This window comes from Mesoplodon densirostris, chromosome 4 (assembly GCF_025265405.1).
Source record: "Mesoplodon densirostris isolate mMesDen1 chromosome 4, mMesDen1 primary haplotype, whole genome shotgun sequence".
Taxonomy (NCBI): Eukaryota; Metazoa; Chordata; class Mammalia; order Artiodactyla; family Ziphiidae; genus Mesoplodon; species Mesoplodon densirostris.
In genome coordinates this window covers 167,928,447-167,948,576 of record NC_082664.1, presented here as the reverse complement: position 1 = coordinate 167,948,576, position 20,130 = coordinate 167,928,447, and the positions used below count along the sequence as shown (strand labels likewise).

The 20,130-nt window shown below is 41.5% G+C and overlaps 1 protein-coding gene across 7 annotated transcripts in view; it reads right to left on the bottom strand.

The window, feature by feature from the left end:
• The window catches only part of NRP1 (neuropilin 1), a 139,966-nt gene that overhangs the window by 69,469 nt on the left and 50,367 nt on the right, over nt 1-20,130 (bottom strand). For all 7 annotated transcript variants that reach the window (XM_060097681.1, XM_060097682.1, XM_060097684.1 and 4 more), the window contains 3 exons: nt 13,768-13,949; nt 7,654-7,881; nt 1,624-1,779 (listed from right to left, as the gene is read on the bottom strand). In XM_060097681.1, coding sequence (XP_059953664.1) covers nt 1,624-1,779; nt 7,654-7,881; nt 13,768-13,949 — 566 coding nt within the window. The remainder of the gene's footprint in view (nt 1-1,623; nt 1,780-7,653; nt 7,882-13,767; nt 13,950-20,130) is intronic.

Below are 20,130 nucleotides of genomic sequence, written 5' to 3'. Positions count from 1 at the left end.
CATGGCAAGAATTCTGAAAAGCAAGGCTATGAAGATCTCACAGTTGATTATTTATCCAACAGGGCTTAGGTTGATATAAATACTATAAATACTATTAGAAAGTTTTTAGGAAATGATGGAAATTTGGATTTATTTTCAAAGTTGAATGTATGCAGATATGTCATATGCATACACATCAAGAGTTACATTTAAAGAAAATTTAACTATTTCCTCTAAGATCTAATAAAAGTGAAAAAGACTCTTTGTCCATTTATAGCCCATATTTAGTGGGCTAAGTAGACTTTAACTCTCCATCTTTCAGAGTCCTTGCAATTGGCACCCAGGCCTCCCCTTTGTTATGCCCCTGCCCTGGACTGGCCATAGTTATTAACACCATTGGTTTATTTTATTAAAGCACAACAGAATCCATCAGGGTAAAGTGCAGTATCATAGGGTCCCAAAGAGCACCACAATTTTACAGCATAAATGGTAATATTCACAACGATGAACATGAATCATGAAAACATATATTCCATTGGGCCTCATATACTCAGCAAACAATGAAATATGAACTATGATACTGGGAAGTGAATAATCAATTTTAGGAAAATGTAAAGTACCAAAGTGCAAAAAAAACTTTAGAGATTAAAAAGAAGATTCTCAACCATCCAGAAAAACTTCAACTAACCAAATTTCCACATTTTCTGAATTTTCTATCATAATTAATAAGGTTTTATGGCATAAAAGGTTTTCTTTCACTGGTTTTCTACCTTTAAGCTTAGGTTTGTTATTTGGAATATAAAATGGCACAAAAATACATGAATGGATTAACCAAATAAATTAAGTAAAGATAAGATTTTGAAGTTTAATTGGCCTTTTTGTTTTCCAGTAAGATCTGGTAGAAAAGATACAAGCATATCTGTAGAACAGGTCTCCTAACTTACCTGCCTTTTCTCTGTGCTACGTTACAACCTGGCAGCTAAAACTGATGAAACACAAATTATTCATTGTTTTTTCAGGTTTTTTTTCCTCGGGCTCTTAAAAGAGCAGGAGACCACATCAACTTAGTCGTGTATTTTAAGAAGATACAAAAAACGTATTACTTTTTTTTCTTTTATGGAAAGTTATAGCAGAAGTTAAAACATGCTTCTTTTACATGAATATCCGCTTTCATTCACAAAAGAAAAACAAAAACAGCTTCCTCCAGGGTCTCCCCAAATCAAACCACCACGCACCATCCATTCTACCTACCTGCCTGTCGATGAACTCCACTGATGCTGATTGGTTCTTCTCATCCAGGATCGATGCCTGTCCTGTCCTGGCTCTCAGCCCAATATACACTGGAGGGTACCAGGCAGGTGGTCTGGCCATATTTCATTGTTTCAAGGCACAGTTTTGCCGTTTCCCACTTTTTCTCCCATAATTTCAGAGGCTTACATGCAGCCTTCTCACACATAGTTTTAAGAAAGCACCCCAAAGAGTTCTTCCTTTTGATATTCATATAAACCATTTAAAAGAGAAAAAGAAACACTGGGCACTCCAACCCACAAAACACATCTGTAGTGTTCACAGGGCCATAGGTGTGTGAGGAGGAATAACAGTGACTCTTTACCGCAGGGCTTTGCAAGAGGCATAAATACTGACCTTCTGAAACACTGTTTTGCAAGACACTATAGTTTGCCGAGAAGCCTTCTTTGGCTATGGCACTGTCCGTGTAGAAAACCATAGACAGGATGCCGGATGAGGAGCGGATTCTACCTGGTGTTTTCTGCCCACAGTAACGCCCAATGTGGGGACCAACTGCAGAGGGAGAAATGCAGAGATCGTGAATATACCTTTTCTTCTGCAGCAGAACCATTTGTGAACATGGGTCCCAGTGGAACCCGGAAGTGTTTTCTTACCCCAAGCAAGTCTTCACTAGCTAATTGTTTTGCAGTGAACATATTGGATCGGGTTTGCGGAGAGGATTTTCAAGTGTGCTCTGAAGGGCAATAACAGGCATAACCACATTCCCCAGTGAGCAGGACTGTTTTCAGGAACAAAATCGAAATGCTTGCTTCGATTGCAAAGGAGATTTGGGCTGTCAAGTGCACCCTGGCATTCATCTCCAGGACCACACGGTGCACACGGTCCAGCGCCCAGGAACTCTAGCCAGCTTGTGATCACCCACCGGGGGCTCCTGGAGTCATCTGTCCTCAAGGCCCCCGCCCTAGGAGGGGATCCTGGGGAATGTTCTGGAAACCAGTCCTGGCACCAGAGCAGTACCAAGGTCTGACCCAGCCCTGGGTGACCCCCACTCCCTTCCTCTTTCCATCTTTCAGTCCTGGAGCCTCGTTACAAGGAACATCACCGAATTAGACAAAGGACAGTAGATTATGTCCTAATCAGGGCTGGATCTGAAGACTAATTCATAATTGTAACAATTAAAAAATTTAGAAATTATAGATACCACTAATTTACACATAATAGCAAATTGTAATCAAAACAAAAGAAAATGAGTCTTTTTGACTTCTGTCTCAGTTTTTTATCTCCCAAACCTCAGAGAGGTGACTGCATTGCACTTGTGTCCAGGGACGAAGAGATGACGCAAAGCAGCCATTTGACTGCACACCAGGAAACAGGTAGTAACTGAGGCAGAAAAAGATTGGGGACACTGACTGATTGGCAATCAAGTCAAGTTGTTATTTGGCTTATACTGGCCATCCCTTTGTTGAAGTGCTTTTAGACCAACCGTGGCAATTAGCAACTGTAAGTTGCCTTATAGACAGTGTGGAAGCCCCCTGGCCTTGGAAAATCTTTCCATTTCCCTGTCCAGATCAGCAGCAAGACAAAAAAAAAAAAAAAAAAATCCCCTTTTCTCTGGATTTTTTTTTTATTGCGCATATGGTAAAAACATACCAGATGGTTTGGGCTTTGAAGGACAATCTGGTGTGGACCATTTTCCCCTCCAAGAAATCCGAGGTACTGTGCATTTCAACTAAGAGTTATTGCTTTGTTTAAGGAGGCACAGTAGGTGGACCTTTCTCTGGAGGGATGGGCCTTCGGCAGGGAGGTGGGGTTCCCAGGCCGGCGTGTGCTGCTTGGATGCAGAAGGCGGCTGGTGAGAGCTGGGTGAAGCTTCACGTGTGATCGAGAAAGTGAACCCCACGCGAACTGGCCTCCCTGGAGCCCCACATGCTAGCTGAGTTCCTGGCAGGTGGCTATCTGAGCGCCCTGCTTTTTAGAGTGCTTGGATCCTGGGCTAACAGGTTTTCAGTTCTTGGCCAACCCTCTTTAAAAAATAAAAGGAAAGAAAAGAAAGAAACTAAGCTAAAGTGGTTTACTATTTGAGTTAGCGCAAAATGATGAGTTTGAATAGCTGATAACTTCTCCACGTGCTCAAAGTAATGGATGTGACCGATTTCTCTCTCTACTGTCACCCCTCACTCTCTAGCACCCAAATGTTTGTGTGTGTCAACTGCTTTATTACGAAGAGGACAAGGAGTCTGCCCATTTAGAGGACGGATACATAGGGCACCACGTGGTCGTGGACAGTGGCTCTGCAGAATGAGGGGAAAGGTCATGATATCAGGTTTCCCAGTTTGCAGAAGACAGCATCTCAGATGAAACTCCCACCGCTTTTTGTTTCTCTCTGGCTTTAATCCCGGCCACAGATTCTCCCACAAGTACTAGCTCTTCGCCAAGTTTTCTTCATTCTGAATGTGGCCCTATCACCAATTCAACACTTTCCCCTTCCCCTAAGAGTGCAAAGATGCCAGCAACATATGCATGAAAATATCTTGCTGGAGTCATAAACTCAGGTCTTTCCTTTCCTCAAAAAGAATCCCATTTCTGGTCTGTAATCTTAATGGGAGGCTTAGAGTCTATTCATTCTTCCTCAGTCTTTTCCCTCATTTAAATTCCATTATTGTGGTTTCATAACTTTCTTTTTCTTGAGTTTGTGGGCAAACTTTTACAGCCTTACTCCTGGGGGCCTTTCTCAGATCGCCACAGCCACTGACCTTACCAAGAATACAAGCACACAAGGAAAGCTGCAGTCATATCCTCACCACCCCGAGCTCCGGCTGCCTTGCCTTCCCTCCCCTCCCCTCTGCTGTCACCAGTTCCCCTGGGGAGGGCGGGAGGTGGAGTCTCTTTGAAAGAGCAAACAGAAGAGAACTTGTCTAGTGCAGACCCAGAATTTAGAGAGTCTCCATGACTCACTGGTTTATAATGTTGAAGACATGCCGGGTAAATCTGCCTTCTGTCCTTTTGAATATTGCCCCGGGACAGCAAGCAGCATGCAACTCTCTTTAGGAGCCCTCAAGATAGGAGAGTGAAAGGCTTTTTCGACTGTAATACAAAGAAGTATTGAATTTTCCTGAACAACGGCGAGACCTTAGCCTAGCAAGCTAATGCAATATTGATCTGAGCCAGAGCGGCTGCAAGACCCTCATCTGTCTTGTGTATGCGCTCATTTGTGGATTTACATGACCACAGCTCTTGGGTTCCCTACTTCCGGTTATGGTGGAGCCAAAGGCCTAGGAGATGAATTCAAACTGTCACAAAAACAGAAGTATAATTCAAAAATAGAACGATTGGAGAATTTAAGCAACAGGTACTAAGCTCTCTCTTGGGGGAGAGCAGGCCTGCGATGATCATAGCTTCTCAGGTGTGAAGGCAACACAGGATTTGTGCTGTTTGAAAGATACACCTGCAACAGGAAATAGCAAAACCCCATTCTTTGTATTTTCCCACTAACCCCTCCATTAATTATAACCCTACCTCAGAATCAGACAATTTGGCTTTCTGCCACCTTTTTATGAGAAAAAAAGGCAACAATCTACTATAAGGAGGTACTTTTAAAATGAGGTATTTTGAATAAATAAGCAAGAAAGGGGATCATTTTGAAAAGGTACAAGATAGGCTACATCTACTTTTCTTAGCATAAACCTTTTGGTGGAGAATATCTGGATTTTGCAACTTTTCCCCAGAGAAAAGAATTTACAACATTTATGTCATTTATATTTTGGAAGGTTTATATCATTGATATTTTATATTTATATTTTAGAAGGTTAATTTTAATATGAAAATAAAAACCAAACAGAACTCAATCCAGCTTTCATGATGCTTATCCCTAAAACCATTGATAATTTGGGGAGCATAGGTCACAGCCTCATTTCCAACTCTTTCCCCAGCCTGGATGGACAGCTGGCTTCATCTGTGCCCAGGTTTTGTGAGCTAGGCATTCATGTTTGGTTCCATAATTCAGCACAAGCATTTACAGGCATGCTTAGCTCATGGCTCTCAAACCATATGTAAACTTCCACCAATGACTCTGGAGCTGCTACTTGGGAATCGATGTTGCTTCAAAGGGAGTGCTAGCTGGAGGAGTGGGGTTTGCCACGTGCATGCCTTGGATCTCAAGTTTTGGAGTTAACTGCTTCTCTTCAAAGTCAATCTGAATCAATGGGTCACTTTCAATTACTCAGTCGTCTAATTCAATGCTTATGATAAAATGCAACATAAAATCACTTGATGGTTACAAGCCTTCAGCACCTTCTGGTTGTTTTTGGAAAGGCTATCAAAGACTAAAAGCGATTTTGCTGGCAAGGAACTGTATGTGTTGAACTACATGACAAAAATGTTCCTAGTGCCATTGATAAAAAACCCAGGGGGACACAGTCTTTCATTCTGCCTAAAAAAGAGTGAGCTATGATGCTGGTGTATGCTGGACGAGACCAGATAAATACTAACAAATACACGATCACATTTTTCATATTCCAAAGCCAGTTTTCTCTGGGAATAAGTCAAACACAGCATAGTTTAAAACATGGGTGAACTGCAAGGCTGACAACCTGCATTGTTAATTGTTCTTCGCTTCAACTCCGTGATTTTCTAGAGCCAGAAAATTACTACTGTAGAAAACCCTTGACACTAATAACAATGTGTTCCTTTCTACATAAGTTGGTTGATTGGACCTTCTTTTCAGATGTCAATTTAAATATAAGTTCTAGAAAGGAAGGCTGCAAATTTGGATTGTGAACAAATAAACCCCTTATTAAATGTTCCAACTATTATTACAATACTATTATAATACTGTTTTCCTAATTATCAGATTGAAGACTTGGAAATCAATCAGTGCTCTGTTTGGGCAAATCTCATTACTTAATGAAGGAGTTCCGATAAGATCATCATAACCCTATTTATATGGTAAAAAAGCAAAGAAGAGGCTAAAGCAATGATAACTCAGCCATGTGCTCCAATGACAACATAAGCTTTCTCTAAACCCAGATTTTCTCCAGTGTTTTTTTTTACTATTGAGGAACATACCTAAACTGAATTACACTGATCATTTTCATCTCATTTCAAAGACAAAGGCAATTTCTTTCACATTATACTAGCTCTTCGTTTACAGTTTACTTAAATATTCTTTCCTCCATCTTGATAATATCTGACTATTTCATAGATGGCTCCAAAGCTCTAATTGCATGATTCGTAAGAACTTCCAAGCCACCCTTTCTGATCTGTGTGGAGTGTGTTCTCCAGAGAAATCTTACTATTAAACCAGACTAAACACAAGACAAGCAATGCAGCTGCAACAAATTATTTGACATTATCTCCCTCTGTTCAGAACTTGGGTGTGTATTTTTGCCATTCACCTTCTAGTTCACAAGGGTTGAAATGGGGAACTTTCATTTAGCTGGCCACATGGCTACCTCCCCCGCCTCCTTCAAATCTTTCTCACGTTCTTAATGAGGTCTGACCTGACTGCCCTATTTAAAAATTCCCCCATCCCTCTCCCCCAGCCTTAGTTCTTCTCATGCCTTTACTCTACTTTTTCTTCTTTTTTTTTGTTTGCTTATAGCACTTCTCATCTTCTAACATTCCATACACATACTTCATTTGTCTGTAATGTGCCCTGTTTATTACCTCATTCCCCCTGGTAAAATCTAAACAGGGCAGCCATCTTTGCTTTGTTTGCCAAGAGGCTAGAACAGTGCCTGGTCCATGGCAGGTGCTCAATAAATATATTTTCTGAATGGACGATGAATTCAGATGATAGGAACAAGGTGTACCATGGATGTACTGAGGCGATTTGAATCCCCAAAGATAAAAATTCCCTAGAGAGCAGACAAGGACTCCATCTAAATGAGGAATGTCCAAATGTTCTCCTCCTTCCTTTCCTAAATTTCTAAATGTTTTGGTAGCATAACAGATGTGTATTTCACTGTTAAAATTTTAGCAGGTACTTAACCTCTCTGGCCCTTAGTCTCTGCATTTACAAAATGAATGGTTTGATTTAACTGATGTCTTAAGAGCTCACCCTCTGGTGAGTTTATGAATTAATGACTTATAGGCAAGTCATTGAAATGAGCAAAATACTTAGGTCAAGAAATCCATGGATTGGTCCCAATTTTGTCACCCAAATAGTTATGAGACCTTGCATAGACTTTTATGGCCTCCGTTCCTCATCTATAAAATGAAGGCATTAGATTAGAAAGTTATCAAGTCTTTTTGGGCTCAAATATTTCATCATAGCTCTGCATAAAGAAAGTTACTGTTTTGCTTTGTTTTGCCTCCTCCTTTTGAGCTACTTTTTAAAGTGATGCATGTGTCATGATGCTTGTAAAAGGATCCCAGGACCCTTCCCCCAGATCCTTCCCTTTTGGGGGTGCTTCCTGCCATTCTTACCATCAGGGAATCCATCCCAGATTTCTAGCCGGTCATAGCGGCAAAACATCCCCCCAGGAGGATTTGAGTCAGCCTCCAGGTCAAAGCTTTCAAATTCCAGGATAATCTCCGACATCTTTGGTGCAAAGATAATATAGGTGCATTCTAGGCTGTTGGGATATTTTTCAGGGAATCCTGGGGACTTTATCACCCCACTAGGTGTTGTGTAGTTCTGGGAACATTCAGGACCTATAAGTAAAAGAAAAAAGGAGCAAAGTGAAAATTCCACTTAAATGACCTTACCAAGAAGTAACCTGGGCAACGACGGTTTATCTTTCTAATAAAAGCCCACCATTATAATCACGGCCCTAATCAACCCTTACTCAACCTTTTCGCCGTGGTGATAGGTACGGAAAGTCAAGTTCAGATTTATTGTGTTCACCTTAGTTTTCCATTTGTGTGGAGCCATTTAAAAACTTCTGCTGTTGCAGAGAAAAAAAAATGACAAATACAAAATCATGTGGGAACATTGAATGAGTAAGCTACAGAAATCTCGACAGAGCCCTAGAGAAATAATTACAGCCCCTTCAAACTTAAATCTTTAAATCTTGAGGCTGACAGCCCTTTACTGGTGAAATAGAACATTTACAAAGGCGAGGGAGAGAAGTCAGTGGAGGGAGTTTGGGTTTCAGATTCCTACACCAGTGACTCAGTAACTCTACCAGATGTGACCTCTGCCTCTTTGACAAACCAAATGTGAAAGGTAATTCGTACATGTACGCAGGGTGAGTGACTCATTTGGAACGGTGTTGACACAGGTGTGCCAGTAAACTGTGGGTGTTAGCGGGGGCATGGTAAACTGGGAGGCAGGTCCTGTGGCTACAAGTCACCTGATACCAATGTTGACATCTTAACCTTCTCCAAAGTATCAGATACAGTACAGGAGGTCATTCTAAAATGTTAATATATGTGTATGTGTTAATGTATATATTTATAACGTGTAATTTAAATGACGGTTCAGTGTTATCACGACACCAAATTACAGTGATCTGTAATTTAAACTACATATATTGCAAGTCATCCTTATGACTACATGAATAACCACAATTTCCGTTCATGGAATCAGCACTGAATAGGGTGCTATTCACCACACAATTGAAAACTGCCCATCTACATGGACAGGGACATCAGCCTATCAGCTTCTGCCCCTTATCCCCACTACTGCTGCCCTGATTGTCAAAGAGCTCTTAGGGCTCCCTGGGAAACAGAGATGACCTGACCCTTTTGAATCTCAGGATCCAATCTGGGGATGTTCAGTTCAACAATTGTTTTCCCGGACAGTTGCCTCACTGATGGGGACCCTTCAAGGAAGTGTAAGGATCCAACTCTAAATAAGGAGGCTTGTTGAGCTTGTCCTTAACTAAATATTCTTCCAAAGTGCCAAGTGCTAAAGGCAACATATTAGGCATTAATACACATTAAATTTAACTAGCAGATCTCTATTTTTAGTGGCGAGGGCTAGTAAGCTGAATCTCCTCCTCAGCGCATCTGGCAGCCTGTTGAAAAAACAAATCAATCGCTTTCTCTCCATGCACATATTAGATAGCCATGGCCCTGGAGACGAAGAAGACTACTTAGTAGACAGAACAATAAACCTGGTCGGTAGAGTTCTGACTTGAATACCTTCCCAAGCCTTCTACGATGGGGCTCACCCTTTAGCATGATGGCCTCGAATGCTTATCTATTTGATTCTGGTTAAAAAGTTATTACCATGTGGCATTTTGCCATGTGAATTTCAGGTAAAGAGATTGTGAAATGTGCGTCTAATTTATAAGATGCTTCTAAGCTCTTTGGTTGCTTCTAAGCTATTTGGTGGCTTCTGAGATGACTATGCCAATTTGTCATTAATTGACAAAGTCATTTATATGTAGGTAATTGGGAACCCTTTAGAATTTGATTTCCAAGATGTAGGAACAGTGACTCTGGAGACCTCCAACCTCCTCCCTGGGGATTTGGCTGGCAAAGCAAACAGGAGAGTTTAATGTAGGTTCCAATATTTTCTCCTTCTTAAAAAAATAAAATTACCCAGGTTAGGTTAAGATTTAATGAGAGAAAAAAATGACAGGAATTAAGGGCATAATTTCAAAATCAGATAAATTCCCATGCTTTCACTGTATATCCTTGTCATGTCAGATCCCTTTAGAAGCTAGCCCAGGTTTTCTAACATATTTTGACAAAGGCTGGGGACATTCCATGGGGAAGTGGAAGACAGCTGGATGGAGCACCAGGAACTCTGAGCTCTAGTCCTGCCTTTATCACTGACCTGCTGTGTAGCCTCCATGGCCTCTTAACCTTCCTGGTCCTCAGATTCTGTGCATCACAAATGGGAGGTGGGCTTTAGAATTTGAAAAAAATTCCTTTCAAACTCAAAGCTTCTGTAATTTCCTACTTCCTCCATTATACATCAAAATTTGTTTTACTCGGTTCCTTAATCCCTGTTGTGTAAGTTTGCCACAGTTGAGTGAGCACTTCCCCAAAAACAATGATGGCGGGAGTGGGTTGAGGGATCCCATGGTGAATACACAAGCCGTAAACAGGACTAAGGGCGAGCAGCTGGTGTGCCCAGGAGTGAGTGAGCTACTGGGGTGAGGGGTGCACACACAGCATTGGCAGCCAGTGACACCATGCTTTCCCCGCTATTTGTAAGACTGAGAGCATCCTGTGTAGCCACAGGCATCCCACATTTCATTGTTAAGGACCATAAGGATGGATAATGATGAGCTAAAATATTCTCTTTGGAATTATTATTAAATGTACAGACTTTTAGTCAAATAACGTATGAAGTGACCAATCCCGCTCTCAATAAGGGCTACCCCCTCCCTCACTGAGACCCACGGGAAATGGATACAGCTTCTTCCAGCATCTGGGCCTGGATGACCCAGACCCAGGGAAGGACAGAGGCAGAGTGGGAGGTGTGCAGGCTGGGGTTTCCTAGAGAAATTTCTTCCAGTGAATGGAAATCACTTTAGGGCTGGTAGCCCAAGGTTTTAGCATCTGGGAAGACACCTGCAGAAGGGGAATGTGGTACCCGAGGAGAGGACTGGGGTGTCCATGGGGCTCCAGGAGGCATGGGGAAGAAGTGAGGACTGGCCACCACTGTCAGGCAAAGGTGGTCCTCTGGAAATGCAGCCCTAGGGATGCAGAAATGGCCCTGTAATCTACTGTCAGAAAACCTCAAGGTCAACAAGTGAAAAATTAATGTATTGGTTCAACTATGATTAGTCTAATTTATGTGTTTCGAGGAAACCTGAAATTGCTGCAGCCTGGAAGAAGTGCTATGTTTTCAAAAGAATGGAGATTCTATAACATCATTATATGGCTTTCGAGGAAAGAACGCCCGTGAACCTGTCTATGTGTTCGTGAATGTATTCTCCTGGTTCATGATTTTATGGAGTATCTATAAGGACTACAATATGTGCAATGAGTGAGAAAGAAAGATGTTTTCTTTGCATTTTTTAGGTGGTACCGATTTAGTTGGGAAATGATACATGAACACATGAAGAAATTTGGGATTACTCAGGAAAACCATTTGGTTAGTGAAACATAGTTGTGTGTGTGTGTATATATATACATACAGTTTGTATATGTGTATATTTGTGTGTGTGTCTATAAAGGACAAGCTGGGTACAAGTGTAGGAAAATAAAAAGTACATTAATTAAGAGGAATAAGCTTAGAGCCTGGTTTCCATGGAGGTTAAAAGGCTTAAACCAGAGGAGAGGGAGGGCTGTGAAATCTGGATAAAGCACCCCCTTTATCTATAATCATTGTAACAGCTAGTGTGCATTGGATGCATCTTCTGGGACAGGCACTGGCTACATGTTTTCATTTCAGCTGATCTTCACAAAGAGCCTGTGCTAGATACTGTCATCCATTTTTCAGATGAGGAATCCAAAGCTCTGAATATTCACACAGATGGTCAGAAGCCTAATCAAAATTCACATGCAGGTCTGCTGGACCTCACTCAGCACACCAACCTGGGGCAGGAAGCCAGGTTGTGGGTTTGTAAGAGTGAAGCCGGGAAGATTGGGAGCAGCTGATGTCAAGGCTTGAGCTTGACCTTGGAGGACTTGACCCGACAGGTGACAGACACCTGCCATAGGTGTTTTGGGGACAGTCGTTTGATGACTATTTGAGAAGCTGTGTTAGGATACGATAACATGGGGATAACCACAAGGCAGGCTTGTCTGGTCAATGGCAATGGACGTGGAAAGGAAGCTGTGACTCCCTCTCTTTTTAATTGAGGTGTAGTTGATTTACAAGATTATAAAAGGTTCAGGTGTACAGCACGGTGATTCAAGATTTCTGAAGCCATGACTCTTTGAGACTTTTGGACGAAAATCCAAAAGAACTGGCAGCCATATTGGATGTAGGGAGGCACGAAGAGAAAGAAGAAAATAAGGCTTCGAGTCTCAAGGACGGCATTGAGGGGGAAAAAGGGCGGAAATCACGGTGCATCTGAGACTAAGAGAAGTGTGGGGATGAGTGCATCGGGAAGGACGCTGAAGAACTGTTAGTGACTTCGGTAGGATCTTGCTCTTGCTCCATCCACCATCTTCACATCTTTGAGGAACACTGACAGTGAAAGGTTATTCTCGCCTCCTTTTCTGACATTTTCTTTCTTTGATGCTGTCATATGCAGGTGAGCAAGCAAATGCGTGTGTTTGTGCATGTGTGTACATACACATGCGTGGATTTATATAGGTCAGACAGCTCTCGACACAAGGAGGTATGTCCATATGTAATCATGTGGACACACTCAGGTCCTATGTCTGCTGTTACTTATACTAAAGGTTTTCTAAGCATGCGCCCAGATGAATTTCTGAAGAAAGTTCTCTCCATCTATCCGTATTTATATGGGACAGTACCAGATTTCTTTGAAATTTAAAGAAGTTGTGCCAATGCTCCCAGAAACACTTAAAACTCTCTTTTTTGTTATTCTCGGTGGCCACCGACCCGGAGGATCTTAGGCTTTTGTATTTGGTGTGGCTGGATTGTTTTCTGTTAAATAAAGCTCTTTTTCCTATATTCCAGGACAATATATTTAAATCTTGAGCCTCTGTCCCTGGAAGGTCTCCCACACATTAATGTCCACTTAAAAGGGAAGGCTGAATTGAGCACACAGCAGGAACCTACAGGCTGTGGTGAAAAACAGTGACATCCAGATAAAGCTACAATGTTTATCGATTGATATGTGTGTTTAATTCCTCAAAGCTGGGAGACTATACATTCTCAGATTCTATCCCATCCCAATATATACCATTGTGACAGAAGATTAGTAAGTGATTATTCTGCAGAGGGCATCTGATAATTAGTTTGGAAGGGGAAGGCCATTTAAAGCATTACTATTTTGTTCCTCCAGGAAGTTCTTTCCCCAACCATGCCTCCATCAATAGAAAGCCTCTTCTTCTTCCAATAGCTTTAGAAACTCTAAGGCTAGTGAACTACTGCTTTGCTTTTCCTGGGAAATACCAGTTTTGAATTTTGCAATAAAATAAAGCGAAGAGGCAAGAGGGAGGGGATATGGGGATATATGTATACATACAACTGATTCACTTTGTTATACAGCAGAAACTAACACAACATTGTAAAGCAATTATACCCCAATAAAGTTGTTAAAAAAAAGAATAAACTTAAATGAGGTGTTAAAAAAAAAAGGGAAGATGTACATGACTTTAAGGTAAGAGGGACTCATGCATTTTTAACTAAAGAAATGAAACTTCAAGAGTAGATCAAACTTATTTTTGAATAGGAAAAATAAGAATAAATGTTCTTAAAGGAACATTAAAGGAGTTTTACAGAGTATATACCTTATAAACACTGGTCAGCGTATTAGAATGATGAAATTGTGATGCTTAAAATACATTTAAAAAGTTTTTTTAAACATGCTTCCTCCATACACTGGGTAATTTTCCTTTGTTTAAAGTATTTTCCAACATTTTTGTAATGGGAATGTATGACGTTTTACCAAAAGTTTAAAAACATTACTCCTTGTCTCTCTTTTCACTTTGTCTCTCGCAAGCTCAAGCAATGTTAATGACCACTTAGTCACACTTGTTCTCCTGTAAGTTACTCACCTCTCTTGAAAATTTCATAACGTATGGAAAATCCTGCCCCGTGTGTCTCATAATCAGAGACAAATTTGATAAAGAGAAATGGCCCTGAAGACACGACAGGAGAAGGGGCAATCTTTCCACAGAACTTTCCCCATAAACGCCCATTTTCATTTTCTCCATCGATGACCTCCACGTAGTCATACCTAAGACACAAAGATGGAAGAAAACATCAGGTTAACGAGAAAAGTCCTTTTAATTTCGGTAATTTAGAAACCATCATTCTCCACCACCATCTGTCAGGAGCAAAACTGCTATCGGCATTCACTGCTGGATTTCATGGAGAGGGAAAAAAGTCTAGCAAAATGAAATAATTAAAATGGACTACATCATGTCCATATACATCATCTGGAAACACAGAACTATTAAGAATAATGGTGTCCATTATACTTGCAGACAATGTCAGTTAAAGTAACCAATTAACAAGAAAAAGGAAAATCTCATGAGCACAATTCTCTTTTATTAAATTGTGTTCCTTTGTCTGGGGTTGGGGGGTTGTCAATACATAATGCTATGCATTCTTTTCAAACTGTGAAGTTCTTTTAGGAATTCAAAATGTCTCCTTGGCTGGAGCTCTCCATAAATAATACTTTGATTTCTGTGAGCGACCCTCTAAACATATGGCCACAGAATAATAAACAGATTCTTTACTATTTAACTCAATTCCACTAAGCTCCAGGCTTCTTAGAAAAAAAAAAAACCTCTCAGTATCCACTGTGGTCAAAACACAGATCATCCTCTCCCCAAACTACAACTTGAATTGCAGAACGTAATCTCTGCAAAGAAAAAAGTTTATTTAAAAATGGAAAAAGTAACTCTATTTACTACCAGCCTTATTACCTTTAAAGGAATATTGTCATTTGAAATGGAAATATAACACACTTGAAATCATCAAATTTAAAAATTTTTAAATATTTTTTTAAAATTCAGGCTTAATAATACACTAAGCAGACAAATGATGAAGGAAGTAGCAATAAAATGTTACCCTAAAGATTGCACTGAGATAATGCATGTGTTTGGACCATTTTTTTCACTAAAAGGTAGAAATCCATCTCCAGTAAACTAGCATTCCCCCAGGAAAACAGGAAGACTTTTTTGTTCAGCATTATCTATTTCTTAGTGTCTTGCTCTTTCTTTTCGTTTTATTGGCCAAGTCACCTAGGAGCCAGATAATCTGATTTGTCTTCCATACTTCTTCTAGAACTGACATGAAGACATTACAATCCATTCATTGCAAAACATTATTTCTGTGTTTAACTTGGTTCAAAAGTCCTGGGATATATTAATTTCAGAAATGGCTAAAATATGGCAGTAACATAAACTGTATCTGGCAATTTAAAAGAGATCAAAGTGTGGGAAATCTTCATGATGACCAACGCTATCCTTAGCAATCCTTTTCAAACTGTCCAGGACACATGACTTATGTTTACGTAAAGTCTCACGAGACAACTGCAAAGATGCTATCAAGAGTTAAAGTGGACAGCTTAAGGCTCTCTAAATTAAAAATGACATTACCTCATCAGTTAAAATTGTGCCAGCTTTGTGTATATCAAGAAGAAAATAAAGCTGACACTGAATGAATGAAGCACTAGTGTATGTGAATTATTGTAGTAACTGAATTTCCTCTGCTGTATCTGCTGATTCCAGGAGTAAAATCACTGGCCGGCTAGCATCGCTGTCCCTTTGCAAAACTATGGAGCTACACAGAGGAATTGTTTGTTTCTCTAGACACTGGGAGATGCTTTGCATGTTAAGACAAGACAAAGGAGGAGGAGGAGGAAGACAGCGTACCTTCAAAATCCTCAGGGACTTTTTATAGTCAACTGAGGGCAGCTGGAAAGAACCCCATCTCTGTACTCATGAAAGCCTCACAAGTTGGCATTTATGCAGTAATTCCTTTTATCTCTGCTGCTTCATTGACTAGACAGGTCTGCGTGGTTTGCCCCACGCTTGCTTATAATTTAACTGTGATTTGAGCTGTTGACTGCGTTTGGCCTGGCGACTGTGCGTCCGGCTCCGCTCTATAGGCTTTTTACTTGCATCTCGACATGGTCTGAATACTAAGTGGCCACATCCTAGTGCATTTTGCCTTCCAGACATAGATAGGAGAGGTGGGTCAGGCATTCTGAAGAAGTAAGGGCATTTCTGTGAGGAGACCTTTCTCCCAGGTATGACAGAACTCAGCTATTAGACTGCTGGGGAATTACAGCAGTGGATGAAGCTAGTCTTTTAATTCACATTATCTTCTAGTAGTAAATACTAGGCTCTCCTCTTGGCAACAGTAAAAGCTATTTTGAAAAGGGGCAGAGAGATTGGATGCTCTACCCAGCAAGAGATAAATCATCGCATCTTAAGTGCCAATTTTAGGCAATGGGATTATTCAGGGATACAATAGTTACATTTATAAACTGGGATGCTGCTATCATTTTAGCACTTTCTACCATCCAACAGGGCCCCCAAATGTATCACAGATAGCAGTTCATGTAAATATTCAAGAGGGTGTATGCGTAAAAATTGCAAAGGGTGATACTGCCAAGGAAGTTAAGAAAGCAGCTTGCTTCTCCCTCTAGAGTTGAGACTAGTTCCATCCCATAAGTTTCTCGCTGGCAAACGTGGTGTCAGGAATGCAGCTGGTGTGCCAGCATCCCTCCCCAGAGACTAAATGTGTCGCCACAGCGACGCACCCCGCCTGCATTGGCCTGAGGCCCAGGATCCTGAGTTTGCACATTTCGATCCCCCAGACGGCTGCACTGCTCTGTTACTGCTGCCGGCGCGGCAAGCACCACGTTCCTTGGGATGTTAAGATCCTCAGTCCTGGAACCAAAGACCTGCACAGGTGAGCCTAGAGGTACCTATCCGACTCGCATCCAGAAGCGACAAGCTCAGGCTGCGGGAGGAGATCTGGGGAATCTTGGGAATCTAATTTATAAAAGCTAGAGGAGGGAATCACAGAGTTAACCCATCTGTCCCTTTGGAGCCCGGCTCTGGAAAAAGAATGTTCCAGGTGACCAAGAGGCTGCGTCTGGGTCCAAAGTGCACCACCCACCTGTGCAGGAAAGCCTTCCTCAGACGTCGCCTCCCCACGTTTCATCGCAGGAACACCAACATCAAGTGGATTTAGCCATCTTCTCATCCCTCTCTTTTTTTTAATTAAAAAAAAATTTATTTTTGGCCATGCCGCGCAGCCTGTGAGATCTTAGTTCCTGACCAGCGATCAAACACGGGCCCACTGCATTGGAAGCATGGAGTCCTACCCACTGGACCGCCAGGGAATTCCCCCCCACTCCCCATCTCTCTTCATCGATCTTCTACCTCAAACCTTTCCCTTCCTGCGCTAATAATGGTAAAGCAGCCCACGTTTACTGGAAATAAGGCATAGATCTCTCTACCTAACCTTCTTACAATTAAAGACGTTTTCCCAAGGTTTCAGTTTTCAGGTGTGCGGCCCTGGGTGCCTCTTCCACGAGTATCCCTGGCTTTAAGCTCATGCTTCTCAAGCCCCACGCCTTCTTGCTTCCATAACCCCTGCTCTCACCTACCCAGGTATATGTGGGTGGTGAAAACATTTTCAAACCTAATACTAATCACGAGTTTGGTTTCCCATAAGAGTGATAAAAGAATAAAGATTTCCTTCTAAGAATTATTGAAAGGATTACTCAGAGACTTTTTTTTTTCTGGAAAGTTTGAATTATGGTTTTAGGAAAATGGCCAAGGAAAGGGGAAAGTGATGGGAAAATGAGAAATGTCTTCAGTCACTAAAGAGTGCTTTGGGAGGCTTTCTAGGTATGCGGTGCTGAATAGACGAATAGCACACTTTACTTAAGTCGGGTTTTCTCCTGTGAGTACAAATGACCCCTGACTCTATGGTGGGGTCTGTTAATGGGAAAAAAAAAAAACTCGAATCCTCTGCAGGGTGTTGTCTGTACGGGCAGCTACTGTACCAACCCCCTCACAGCTTCTGGACATTCTCGAGTTGTTAGGAAGGGGGATTTTAGGTAATGGTGTCTTTTTAATCTCCTTCCAAGAGGCTCTCCCCTCACATACATACGTATGTTAATAATGGAGAAATTCGATACCTGACATCATAAACCAGAGTGAGAAATGATGTTGGCTAACATAATTTTCACCTACAAAAATGTGTTTCTTTGGATCTTTGTTTATTTTACACAAGGCATTAATAGCTATCCCAACTGAACAAGCTGTAAACGATTACTGTATTGTTGTCCAAGAATTACCTTCCCTCTTCCCCAGAAGAGAACAGATTTTTTTTTTTCCTCAGAGTATTAGAAAGAGGAGTTGGATATAAAAATATACAATGATGGAGTTTGGAGGGGCCAATTAGTTTGCATTGGTGTTTCTGAGCAGTTTTACATGACCCACCCCCTAAATGTTCTGGCTTCCTTGCAAGGTTCTAATCAAGATTAATACATGAAAAGCCTTTTATAAGGTTCATAGACTCATGTAGTAAAAGCATTTTTAGAAATCTATTCAAAGGAAATAATCTGGAGTAATGTCAAATATGTATGCAGAGTATTGCCTGAAGCTTTATAATAATGGGGAAAAATGGAAATAAGGCAGACAAGAAGAAGATAAGAAGGAATTTACGTACATTCATATTGAGGAATATTATTCAGCCATTAAAAAGCATGTTCAACAAAAGATTTTTTATAACAAAGGAAAAATGCTTATGATAAGTAAGTGAAAAAAACTTTACACGGTATATCCTCAATTTTCATTCATATGAAGTAAAAGAACAGGAGGGAAATATGCAAGCTATTAACATGTGTTTATCTCTGGGTAGTGAGATTATTTCTGTATTATTATTTCTGTATTTTTCAAGATTTTTACAATGGACAAGTATTCTTTTTTAATCAAATTTATTTTGAAAGCATTAACTACTTACATACGCAGTAGCAAATCAATACCTTATTGCCCAGCTAACAATTTTATATTTCTTGGTCAGAAAACACTATCTTTTTTGATGTTTTATTTGGAAATAAATCAAAGGCTTTGCCTTTTGTTTTTAAAACAATGGGATCAATGAGGCTCCTTGTGTGATACATTTTTGGGGGATACTAGAAAGTTAAAGTGAATCTGATTTGATCTTATACTTTCTGAAATGCTGGCAGTAATACTTGCCATTTTGTATAGTAACTTCCCTGTTACAAGATACTCTCAGATTATTGTCTAACATGGTCTTTACAGTAATCCCAGGAGAAAGATTATTAGGTGGTACCATCCCAGAAGGAGCTCAGAGCAGTAGAAGCACCGGGTAAGAGACACATGAATGAAATAATTAGTATCTTTTCCACATTGCCCAGTGGGGGACAAGTTTGATTCTAGTATCTGCTCTTGTTACTCCCTTTCATACATATTTTTTGAGGGTGGGAGATGGGTATGGCTTATTATTTTAGAATTAGTCATGAACAACTGGTCAACTGGTCATTGTTGCTAGAAAATGCCACATCAATGAACACTTCATTGGTCTCTTTTTTTTTGCGGTACGCGGGCCTCTCACTGCTGTGGCCTCTCCTGTTGCGGAGCACAGGCTCCGGATGCGCAGGCTCAGCGGCCATGGCTCATGGGCCCAGCCGCTCCGCGGCATGGGGGGTCTTCCCGGACCGGGGCACGAACCCGCGTTCCCTGCATCAGCAGGAGGACTCTCAACCACTGCGCCACCACGGAAGCCCTCACTGGTTGTTTTCTTAACAGTGTGCTTAGAGCTGTACAAACAAGCATCCTGGTGTGTGCAAAGGTATATGTGCAGGTGTGCATGTGAGAGATAGAGACAGAGACAGAGACGGCGAGATCCCTTGCCTTTCAGGAGTCACATGAGTTGAAAGTTTCAGTGGAGTTGATGGTGGCCACTGAATGGGATTCCTCCTGGAGCTATCCTGGTCCTCCCGCTCAGGCTAATGTTCCGGGAACACGTGGCTAGAACCCAAACCCGGTCTGGACAATAGAAATAAGAGTGGGGCTGAAAGGTAGCTGTGATTTCGTTCTCTCCCTAGTGCCAGCACCCTGGGCCTGAACACAGATGGCTCCACTAAAGACGGGGCGGAGGTAGAGCCTGCATCCCCAGGATGGGTAGATGGGAAGGGAAGGACCTTCTGACGACCCCCAAGGCTGGAGCCAGCCTGGTGCAGCACCCCCAGGATGGAGCTGGCAAAGCCTAGATTCAGAGCAGGGGAGAGGGCCTGAGCTGGCGGAACGGTGGAGAATCCCGCAGCACTTTCAGAGGAACAGAGAGGCTGGGCTGTGACTGGGCTGCTGTCTGTCCAGCCCCCGGGCCTAGGGTCAAATACCAATTTCTATGAACGTCATTCT